At 41.9% G+C, this 12,489-nt stretch overlaps 1 protein-coding gene across 2 annotated transcripts in view; it reads left to right on the top strand.

Moving 5' to 3' along the window:
• The window catches only part of LOC141048586 (uncharacterized), a 142,787-nt gene that overhangs the window by 62,488 nt on the left and 67,810 nt on the right, over positions 1 to 12,489 (top strand). For both annotated transcript variants that reach the window (XM_073544309.1, XM_073544310.1), the window contains exons 3-4: positions 160 to 300; positions 9,640 to 9,763. In XM_073544309.1, the coding sequence (XP_073400410.1) occupies positions 160 to 300; positions 9,640 to 9,763 (265 nt within the window). The remainder of the gene's footprint in view (positions 1 to 159; positions 301 to 9,639; positions 9,764 to 12,489) is intronic.

The raw sequence follows: 12,489 nt of genomic DNA, 5'->3' as shown, positions 1-12,489 counted from the left end.
AACTTAAGTGGTTAACAAAACATTACAACCCCTTACACTTGGATGAAGGGGAGGAAAATACAAAGGTTGAAAATTGAAAGGGGGTTACTAAATCAAGGACATGACTGGAGAGGTTAAATGAATAAATGATATGACATTAATGTCTCTCTCTGTGCACAGGATTACATAGTAGTGAAGAAGATAACTGATGAAGGTGATTCATATAGCAAAAGCCAAGATCATGCACTGATCCATAGGAGAAATAGTTATCGAGAGATCCTGGGACTCGCCAACAAGATCACTGAGGTGCTAACTGGAGAGGTGAGCGCTGCTGGGATGCAAGGGGGGTGGCAGGCTGATAACGATGTGTAAAACCTGATAATGGCAACCTGTCCGTATATTTACTCTGTTCTAACCATAGACAGCATTATTGAGTGACAAGTGTCTGGATTCCATCAAGCTGTTTTCACGCTAAAGCATCAAGTATCCACTGGGAGAATCACATTCTATTCCCCACCCTGCCTAATTCTGTCCATGTAAAATGATAACCTTGATCCAATGTTGCACTTGGTGCTCGCAGGTAGCATAAACAATCTGACATGTTCCTTCTAAACCAAAGTTTGATGTGAGGAATCTATTGGTTTACACTTGGATCTTATAGCAGGCGTGTACTCAAATGATTTTATTTTCTAATTGTAATACAACACTTACCCTTATGCCACTCATCAAAGAGAATAACGCACATTGCTACTACAGTGGCATGTAAAAATTTGGGCACTTTTGTTAAAAACTACTGTTATTGTGAACAGTTAAGCAAGTTGAAGATGAAATGATCTCTAAAAGGCCTAAAGATAAAGATGACACATTTCCTTTGTATTTTAGGAAAAAAAATAAAAATATATTGTTAAATGCATCAGGCTCGTTTAGATATTCTTTTGCATACTTCTGACACTGAATTTTATGGTGAGGACGCAGGAGAGGTTTTCTTCTGATGACCCTTCCATGAAGGCCATATTTGTGCAGGTGTCTCTGAACAGTAGAACAATGTACCACAACTCCTGATTCCACTAAATGTTTTTGAAAGTCTTTTGCGGTCAAGTGGGGGTTCTGGTTTGCCTCTCTTGCAATTCTACAATAAGCTCTCAATAAAATTTTGCTTGGTCTTCCAGACCTTATCTTGACCTCCACTGTTCCTGTTAACTGCCATTTCTTAATTATATTTTGAACTGAGGAAAGAGCAGCTTGAAAACACTTTGCTATCTTCTTATAGCCTTCTTTTGCTTTGTGGGCCTCCACCATTTTCAGAGGGGAGTGCTCAAGCAGAGTTATTTGAAAAATGGCTGATCTCCACGTTTGGTAAAGAGGAATTCTCCAACTTGTTCACTATTGAAAAGGCACACCGAGTGCCATCCAGACAGCTGCCACCAGGAGCGCCACCAAGATCCATCCTAATTAAGCTCCTGCATTTTAGGGACCGGGACAAAAGCCTGAAGCTAGCATGCACATCTCAGGATATATGTATTGCGGGTTCAAAGGTATCCATTTTCCCGGATTTCTCCTCAAGTGCAGAAACGACAGGCTCAGTTTCAGGATATCAAGAGAAGATTGCGCCAATTAGAAGTGCAATATGCCATGTTGTATCCTGCTAAGCTGAGAATTTTTGCACTTGACGAGACACATTTCTTTGACCCCAAGGAGGCGCTGCATTGGACTCCCACGAAAACCAATTGAGGCCCCGCTGACACTTTTGTCTGTTTTTGCTTCTGTCCGGTGCAATGGGGCTCCTGTCCCTTTTAATCATTTTTGCTATATCACAGTTTGATTTTTACTTGTTTGTGCTAAAAGTGATATCTGCTATGGGGGAGGGCCGTGTTCCCTGGCCAACTGATATATATTTTAGGAGCTTTAGTTCTTCCTGATATGTATGGTTATGAGAGGAACTACGTCACGCCACTTTGTTGGTGTTGCTGCGCTGAAATTTGTGGCGCCTGTTGCATTTCCTAGCTTCAGGTATTTTATATGCTCTGGTTGTGGGTTGGGGAGGGGTGGTATTGGGGTTGTGTTATTTGTGTATGCAGTCTCCGGACCTCAGGACAAAAGTCTGTCCAGTAGGAAACAATATGGGAAAATTTGCTCATGTCATATAATTAAATGCACTCATGGTGGGTCAGGTTAATTTGATTTTGTAGAATGTGCGGGGGGTTGGGTGAGCTCACTAAAAGATCAGCCATTTTTAAGATACTTAAGGGCTTTGAAACAGCTGTGATTTGTCTCCAGGAGACACATACGACCCCTGAAAGTGCACAAACTCTCAGTAAATATTAGAGAGGGCCGTCCTTTCATTCTTCATATAGCTCATACGCCGGGGTGTTAGTATTTTTATCCACCGCAATCTTTCTTTTACATGTGTAAAAGCCACAATAGATCCTGGGGGCAGATTTATCTGCTTGGTATGTCTGCTTTATGGCGTACGGGTGTGCATAATAGCATTAGATATTCCTCACCATTCTCAATGGAAACTATAATCCAGTTGCTGATGGAGCACCCAGATACGCCAACTATTATTATTGGTAGATTTGTTAGTTAGGCTGGGTTCACATTGCGTTTGTGGGCAGTGTTTAACGCATCCGTTACATAACGGCATTAACGCTATGTAATGGATGCGTTAACGCACCTGTAGACTGCAATAGATGAGCGTATCGCCAACACATGTCATAATCGGCATGTGTTAGCAATGTGCCGTCATTCTGTGACGGACTCTCGGACGTAGTCTGCAGCGTTCGGGGTTCATCACCGCTAGCACAAATAGGGAGCTGCGCTAGCGTAATCGGTAACGTGATCACAATATGACAGTAGCGTTAATGCAGTCCGTCAACGCTATGGGAGTGATGACAGTGTTGGCCAAGGTGTTAAGTGAGATGCAGTGGTATGATATCTGGAGGACTAAATTCCCATCAACACGACAGTATCCTTGCTTTTCAACATTATACTCCTCCTTATCTAGGATAGACCTGGCCATAGGTAATCAGTTTTTATTGCCGTGTGTCAGACCATTCCCCATTAAGGGTTGTTCTTAATATTCTTCCCCTGTCTAATACATCGAGAGGACTATGGAAGCTCAACCCGTACTGGCTGGCAATATTTAAGGACAGAGAGGGATTAGCTGGGAAGTTGAAGACCTTTTTCAAGATAATATTGGTTCGGCATTGCCCCTGATAGTTTGGGATACAATGAAGGCTTTTTTAAGGGGAGTTCTAAAAAAAGAGATCTCTAGAATTAAAACTAGTGATGTGTCCTACCATGAGGTCAAACAGTATTTTGCGACCACATATAGGGTATAACAGCAATTGAGGAATATTGCATAACAAATATTGGGGGCCATTTTCTCCAATTACTGCCTATTTGATCTTGAGAATGTTGGTGCTCAAACATGATTTTAGTTGAAAAAACGAAGGACCTGGTTAATTAAGACTGGCGTTGTGTATGCCAGTCCTATTGAAGGGGCATGGTGGAATAAGAGGCGTCTGATTCATAGAGGCGCACCACACAAAATGAATTTAGTGTATCTGACAACTGGGGTTCACCTCCTCCAAACAGGAATTCTATAGAATAGAGTAACACTTCAGCATTGGGTAACCAACAGCATTTTGATGAATTTGTTGGGCATGCTTCGCCACATATCCATCCCGCCCCAATTCTGACCCACTTTGGTTGAGCTGTGCGAAACGCACTTGAAAATTCAAAAGGTTGCAGCAATTTTGGGCAACTTCATATTGTTCAAACATTTTGCAACCACAAAAACTTTTTACACCACAAAACTGGTGAAAACACCTTCATGAATCGTTGCCTACATTTTTTCAATTTAACGTCTAATTTTATAAAATTCCGTGAAACCCCTGTTTGTACAAAATGCTCATCACACCCCTAGATCAATTCTTAGAAAGGTATAGTATATCTATCTTAAAAAAAAAACAAAAAAACAAACAAATTTATATATATATATATATATATATATATATATATATATATATATATATATGAAACAGCACAAAATACCTTAGAACAGTGCATGCTTCTCCAGACACCTTTATGTCCTTAGATAATAGAAGGCAAAAAAAAAAAAAGCAGCACCAAAATAGTAGTGGTGTGAACTGTTTAATAGCCTAGTAGGGTGGCGACATTTCGGATATGACAATACTTTCTCTTTCTTGAGAAAGGATTGCCATATCCGAAATGTCGCCACGCCACTAAGCTATTAAACAGTTCACACCACTACTATTTTGGTGCTGCTTTTTATATATATATATATATATATATATATATACAGTACCATAATATCCTATGGACAGTACCAAAAACCGCAGTGCAGATGCTGCAGATTTTTCCGCGCGGTTTTCCTGCGGTTTCTAAACCGCAGAAAGAATTGACATGTCAATTCTTTCTGCGGATTCTGCTGCGGTTTGCCATCTCCTCCATTGTGGAGATGAAAAACCGCAGGGCAAAACCGCAGGCAAAACTGCAGGTCTTTTGACCTGCAGATTTACCTGCGGATTTTACAAAATCTGCGCGGCCAAATCCGCACCCCAATCCGCAGCGTGTGCACATACCCTAAAAGTCCAATTTCAGTGGTTTAATGTCACGTATGCAAACAGCAGATTAACAGAAAGTAAGGAAAAACATAAATATACTCCAGCTTGGAGAACCACTGGTCCCAGACTCAGCCCTTGCACGGACGGGCTTAACTAAGTGGCTGCCAGGTCTGCGGCATCCACCAGGTGCCATTCCCAGGGTTGTTGAGTCTTGCTGCTATAGTCCTGCAGCACGGGGATCCTGTATACAAGTTCAGGCTAAGTCCAGCCAAGTTCCTGTAACTTCCAGACACACCCTCACCATTACATAGCCCATAACCCCATCTACAAATGAGGTAAACATCACATGGGCTGATCACGTGACCATGACATAATCGCAGGTCCTGTCTTTAGGGAAAAACCCGGCCAAACATTAACCTGCTGGGAGAAATATATCTCCCATCCAGTAAAACACCCTTTACTGTACCACAATATATATTATACACATACAGCTCTGGTAAAAAATAAGAGACCACTGCAAAATTATCAGTTTGTCTGATTTTTCTCTTTATAGGTATATTTGAGTAAAATGTAAATTGCTCTTTTATTCTATAAACTAGTGACAACATGTCTTCGAATTTCCAAGCACTAATTTTTGTATTTATTTTCAGAAAATGAGAAATGGTCAAAATAGCAAAAAAATGCAATGCTTACAGACCTCAAATAATGCAAAGAAAACAAGTTCATAATCACTTAGAAACAACAATACTAATGTTTTACCTCAGGAAGAGTTCAGAAATCAATATTTTGTGGAATAACCATGATTTTTAATCAGAGCTTTCATGCGTCTTGGCATGCTTTCCACCAGTCTTTCACACTGCTTTTGGGTGTCCATATGCCACTCCTGGTGCAAAAATTTAAGCAGTTCTTCTTTGTTTGACTTGTGACTATTCATCTTCCTTTTGATTACATTCCAGAGGTTTTCAGTGGGGTTCAGGTCTGGAGATTGGGCTGGCCATGACAGGGATTTGATGTGGTGATCCTTCATCCACACATTGAATGACCTAGTTGTGTGGCATGGCACATTGTCCTGCTGGAAAAACCAGTCCTCAGAGTTGGGGAACATTGCCTGAGCAGAAGGAATCAACTGTTTTTCAGTTATAACCTTGTAGGCGGCTTGATTCATACGTCCTTAGCTAAGAATAACCTGCCCAATTCCAGCCTTGCTGAAGCATCCCCAGATCATCACCGATCCTCCACCAAATTTCACAGTAGGTGCAAGACACTGTGGCTTTGTGACGAAAGCGCACCCTGTGCCACCAATACGTCACGATCCCACCACTGACACGGGTATGTCAGCGGACATGGGGATCCTACGCACTGCCGGCACATGGCTATCAGGCACAGTGGGGGCTTATCTTAGTTATCCCGCCACTGGTATCATGTGAAAAAAATATACAGCAAGCTAATCTTGCTCTAACAATTTATCGCAGGGGGGTTATTTTGGATGCCCCACCACTGCTAACAACCTTCCAAGAACTGCGGGGATATATGGATATCCCACCTTCTCAGCGCCACTTTGGAACTTGCAGCTCTCCGGCGCCCCCCCTTATTCTCAAGTCAGTCAGGGAACTGCACCTAGGATAATTAGTCGCCGGATGGGCTCCTTGTTGTGCAAGGGCAATTAGACTACTGCAATAAGGAAATTACCAATGCTTTGGCCACAGCCACTCATTCAGCACGTAAGACCCTTCCGTCCTACCAACTAGCCCAACCAACCGAATACACCACGCTGCCACCAGCCACGATTCACTTAATCAAAGAATTAATTAAGAGGGTCCGTGGCAAACCCCCAAATTAGTAACGATTATCTAAAAAAGGCACATAGTTAGTTTCTTATAGCATGGAGACAAACTGATAAATTTATCATTTATTCCCAAAAGGTGGGCAGTGATTACATAGATAAAAGTTGTTACAAAGTTGAGACATTAAATATGTACAAGGCAAGGATAAAACAACAAGGATTAAAAAACAGAGTAACACATGTGCTTATTTGGTATTAGGCAGACCATGTGCTAAGGGGAGGGGCAGCCAGCCACACATCCCCAGACATCTGCAAGTCTTTTCAGCAGGGGTTCTGCAGCTTAACAGGAATTTCAAGGACGGGATATCTTATAGCCTAGGGTCGGTTACATCACGAAAGGGGCAGTCTGCAGAAGTTCAGCCCCCCTTTCTCCAAGTTGCCATTTAACTAAAAAACTTATAATGACCATATCTTAACTAGGGAAGCTTGTATAGACATGCCGATGGTCTCATTGGTTGTAGTTTATTGAATACAATAAAACAACATCAAACATGCCATAATTAAGACACTCCATTTGGGAGCAATCCATATATCCGTTTCTGGAGGGGTTAGAACCGTGAAAATTAGGGGTTAGAAAGCTAGTTTCGTTGCCTACGCAGAGATGTGATTATTATATCTCTGCGGTGTATTGTTTTTGTGATATTCCCATAGCTGAATTCAAGCCCCTGGTTTTAAACAAAGACATGCTCTCCATTCAGCTTAATTAACATTCCTAGCTGTGGAGAGGGGCCAAATGCTTGTAGAGGAAGTGTCCTATTACCAATGCAGACACAGAGCTGTTAAGGAGGGGGGGAAGGGGGGATGCTGCAGCTATGACAGGCCACAATGTCCTCAGTAGTGTGAAATGGGAGATTCTAGAATGTTCCAGAAACATCATACTTTACCGACATATCTTAACATTACTGGCTTGTATGCCTCTCCAGGTCTCCGTCTAACCATTAGACAACCAGAAGTTGGGCAAAGTCGAAAATTAGACTCATCAGAGAAGATTACCTTACTCCAGTCCTTTATGGTCCAATCCTTATGGTCTTTGGCAAACTTCAGCCTGGCTCTCCTTTTCTATCTCATTGATGAAAGGATTTTTTCTAGCTTTATATGACTTGAGCCCTGCTTCTAGGAGCCTGTTACGAACTGTTCTTGCCATGCACATCATTCCTTTTGTAGGTCACTTGATGTCATCCTGCTGCTGCTGAGTGACATTCAAATAAGATGACGGTCATCCCGGTCAGTGGAGAGTCCTTTTCGCCCTCTGCCGGTCTGTAGCTTTCTTGTCCCCAATGTCTGCTGCTTGACCTTGTTGTAATGGACTGCCGTCTTAGAAATTTTAAGGATAGAGGCAACATGACATGCACTGTCTCCCTCTGCTAGTAAAGCCAGAATTGAGCCCTTCTTTTCCTCAATCAAGATTTTTCTCTTCAACTCCTTTGGCATTGGTTAAAAGTTATTTTTTCATTCGTATTACTTTTGGGATATTACTAGCACTTGTTTTGCCATCCAGCTTGTCCTATTGCAATAGGATTGTGAACACCACAGCAGAGATTTTTATACTTTTGTTCGTTAAAAGATTTGTTTGTTCTGGTGATCACCTAATCAGAAGCACATTAAGTAGAATGAGGAGTACTCTGGATGGAATTCAACTGACACTGGAATGGAATGGTTGTCAGACATGTAGAGAAGCTGTTCAGCGGTCTCTTAAATTTTTGCCAGATATATATTCTGGTGCCTCTTTACCAAGTTTCTTTAAAAAGGATATAGAGCCTTCTGCCCGAGCCCTACTTTTTGCCAAAACAGTTTTTGATGATACATAGGATATTGTCATGTTTGTAAGAAATTATGCAGCTAATTATAAGGTCCGTTTTCTCCTCTTACCCCTTGTGAAAATTAGAACTTTGGGGCTTAAAGGGCAACTATTATATTGTTCATACAGTCTGATCTCTGGATGGCATGCTATTTAGCAGGCAGAAGAAGCCGGGCAGAATATTTTGTAGGTTTGTTAGAAAAGATTCAATATAAATTATAATTTATTCATTGAAAACCCTGGTGTTTGTATGTATGAGTCCACTAGGTGGTTCTTCTCAAAGATTGACAGTTATCTTTGCCTGCAGTCATACAAGGGTGGCTGTCATATGCTAAATAGGACCGCCCAATGGACTGATGTACAGAAGTCACCAGGGATTTCAGTGAATAATTCATAAGTTTTGCTGAAAAAATATCTCTCAATGTTATCAGCTTTTCCAGCTCTATAACATCCTGCCTACAGATAAGATAACATTTAAACATGATGGGCTCCCTTTAAGTAAATTGTACTGTCTCCAATAGTGTTCGTAAGCACTGCTTTGAAGTTAAACAGGATCTCTGGAGCTCTTTGTTAGGGTCCCATCACACATAGCGACTCACCAGCGATCCCGATAACGATATTACCTTGTCAGGATTGCTGGTGTGTCGCTACATGATCGCTGGTGAGCAGCCAAACAGGCAGCTTCACCAGCGATCAGCACCAGCGACGACGAGCGCGAGCGTCGCTGTGTACCTTAGATACCAGCGCGCTGGTGCAGGGAGCTCGTATCCAAGGTAAACAGCGGGTTTCTAAGTGCCGCGCGGCGCTTAGAAATCCGTTGTTTACCTTGGATACGAGCTGGGAGCTCGCTGATCGTTGCTCTTCCGCCTGCCACACGCAGCGATGCATGCTGGCCAGCGGTAGACCAACGATCAAAAAAAAGTCCAGGGCATTCGAGCACGATCAGCGATACCCGGCAGGGGGGCCGGTCGCTGATACTTGTCATACACAGCAATATCGCTGGTGAGATCGCTGTTGCGTCACAAAACTTGTGACTCAGCAGCGATCTCGTTAGCGATCTCGCTGTGTGTGACGGGGGCTTTAGCTTTCAATCTCGGCCAGATTCAGGGCCACTACGTTCCTCTGATGTTGCAAAGCAAAACTGAGTCATAGTGGCATCAGACTGTATAATATGGGCTGGCAGTGCAACAGTGCAGCTATTTGGAGCTGTCAATCAAGCAGAGGATCACCACCCGACCAGTAGGAAGCCAGAGAGCTGTGAAGATGGGACAGCCCCTTTCAGGGAGAAAAGCACTGTGGTACCTAGATTATTTGGCTGTTCTAATAACCAGATATATGCTAATCACACTAGAAATGCCAGGATGGTTATGATATTTCTTGGCTCACCATTTCTCCCCATTGAGTGTACGGTATATCTTTGTGCTGATCAGGTTCCTATTAGATGTCAGGATGTCGCAATCTATTTCTCCATGGAAGAGTGGGAATATGTAGAAGGAAGCGAGCATCACTATAAGGACATTATTACGGAAAATCACCAGACTACAACACTACCAGGTAAGAGCAGATCTTCCTTGTCCAGACATGTATTGTGGCAATACCATATATCTATGTTGTAACACTGCGGAGACCTGTGTGTCTTAGGCTGGTTTCACACTAGCGTTTTTTAGCTCTGCACTTCATGCGCGTCCATCCGTATGCGTCCTGCTCCCCTATCATTACCATGGGTGTGCATGGTCTAGCGTATGCATGTGTTCGTATGCGTTTTCGTGCGCATGTGTTTTTTAGTAGTGTGCGCTGGACGCAACCTGTTGCATTTTTGGTCCGTCCGACCTGTCTCAAAAAAACACTTGCGCACGGAATGTGCAAAAAAAATCATATTACAGTCTATGGGAATGCAGGCGTGCGCATGGATATGCGCATTCCGTGCGCAAGCGTTTTAAGAGTTAACATGGCTAGAAACTGGTTAAAACGCATGCAGTAATAAATCAAAAAGAAAACCAGCTCACCAGCGAAGGCATCTTGATTATCGGAGCACGGAGACGCCGTGTCGGAGCACTTGGAAGATAAATAGAAGAAATTCTCCAGCTCCACGATGTTGTGAAAAACAGACTTCTTTATTCACATCAAACGATAACAAAGTGGGAGTAAAATGCCAGCATAGGAAAAGCAGATGCTTGCGTTCTCCGCGTTTCTGGTGTCTAGGCACCCTTAGTCATGATGTCAAGCATCACTAAGCACAGCGCTTTTAAGCTATGTCCAGTCGGCACACCGGTAAAATGATTTACAATCAAACAAGTAAAAACATATGTGACTGAACAGAATTAAAATCAAAAGCACTGAAATAGAAATGCCCTCGTGTGCAGCCACAACAATATACCATATATACATTACAAATATAGCACATTTACAGAGGAAATCCTTTCTTTTAATGTGCGTATAATTAATAAAGCATAACATTTATGCTGTAACCACACAATGTAATATCCATTTTTAGATTTGACATTATAAGGAAAGAAAAATTTCTATATTTGTTTTATATTTTTATATGCATATAAATATTTTAAATATGGAACCTTTACAGAGGAAATTCTTTCAATATGCATATAATTGCATTTATGCAGTAACCACACAATATAATATGCATTTTTAAGTGTGACATTTTATAAGGAAAAACTTCCATATTTTTATATGCATATACTGTATGTATTTTAAATATAGGTCTTTTTACTGAAAAAATTCTTTCAATGTGCATATAATTAGTTGTGGCCAAAAGTATTGACACCCCTGCAATTCTGTCAGATAATACTCAGTTTCTTCCTGAAAATGATTGCAAACACAAATTCTTTGGTATTATTATCTTCATTTAATTTGTCTTAAATGAAAAAACACAAAAGAGAATGAAGCAAAAAGCAAAACATTGATCATTTCACACAAAACTCCAAAAATTGGGCCAGACAAAAGTATTGGCACCCTCAGCCTAATACTTGGTTGCACAACCTTTAGCCAAAATAACTGCGACCAACCACTTCCGGTAATCATCAATGAGTTTCTTACAATGCTCTGCTGGAATTTTAGACCATTCTTCTTTGGCAAACTGCTTCAGGTCCCTGATATTAGAAGGCTGCCTTCTCCAAACTGCCATTTTTAGATCTCTCCACAGGTGTTCTATGGGATTCAGGTCTGGACTCCATGCTGGCCACCTTAGAAGTCTCCAGTGCTTTCTCTCAAACCATTTTCTAGAGCTTTTTGAAGTGTGTTTTGGGTCATTGTCCTGCTGGAAGACCTATGACCTCTGAGGTAGACCCAGCTTTCTCACACTGGGCCCTACATTATGCTGCAAAATTTGTTGGTAGTCTTCTGACTTTATAAAGCCATGCACACGGTCAAGCAGTCCAGTGCCAGAGGCAGCAAAGCAACCCCAAAACATCAGGGAACCTCTGCCATGTTTGACTGTAGGGACCGTGTTCTTTTCTTTGAATGCCTCTTTTTTTCTCCTGTAAACTCTATGTTGATGCCTTTGCCCAAAAAGCTCTACTTTTGTATCATCTGACCAGAGAACATTCTTCCAAAACGTTTTAGGCTTTTTCAGGTAAGTTTTGGCAAACTCCAGCCTGGCTTTTTTATGTCTCGGGGTAAGAAGTGGGGTCTTCTTGGGACTCCTACCATACAGTCCCTTTTCATTTAGACGCCGACGGAGAGTACGGGTTGACATTGTTGTACCCTCGGACTGCAGGGCAGCTTGAACTTGTTTGGATGTTAGTCGAGGTTCTTTATCCAACATCTGCACAATCTTGCATTGAAATCTCTTGTCAATTTTTCTTTTCCATCCACATCTAGGGAGGTTAGCCACAGTACCATGGGCTTTAAGCTTCTTGACACTGCGCACGGTAGACACAGGAACATTCACGTCTTTGGAGATGGACTTGTAGCCTTGAGATTGCTCATGCTTCCTCACAAGTTGGTTTCTGAAGTCCTCAGACAGTTCTTTGGTCTTCTTTCTTTTCTCCATGCTCAATGTGGTACACACAAGGACACAGGACAGAGCTTGAGTCCACTTTAATCCATGTCAACTGGCTGCAAGTGTGATTTAGTTATAGCCAACACCTGTTAGGTGCCACAGGTAAGTTACAGGTGCTGTTAATTACACAAATTAGAGAAGCATCACATGATTTTTCGATCAGTGCCAATACTTTTGTCCACCCTCTTTTTTATGTTTGGTGTGAAATTATACCCAATTTGGCTTTAGGACAATTCTTTTTGTGTTTTTTCATTTAAGACAA

The sequence above is a fragment of the Dendrobates tinctorius genome, unplaced genomic scaffold (genome assembly GCF_039654945.1).
Source record: "Dendrobates tinctorius isolate UK_male_01 unplaced genomic scaffold, ASM3965494v1 ptg000137l, whole genome shotgun sequence".
Lineage (NCBI taxonomy): Eukaryota > Metazoa > Chordata > Amphibia > Anura > Dendrobatidae > Dendrobates > Dendrobates tinctorius.
This window is presented reverse-complemented; position numbering and strand designations above follow the sequence as displayed.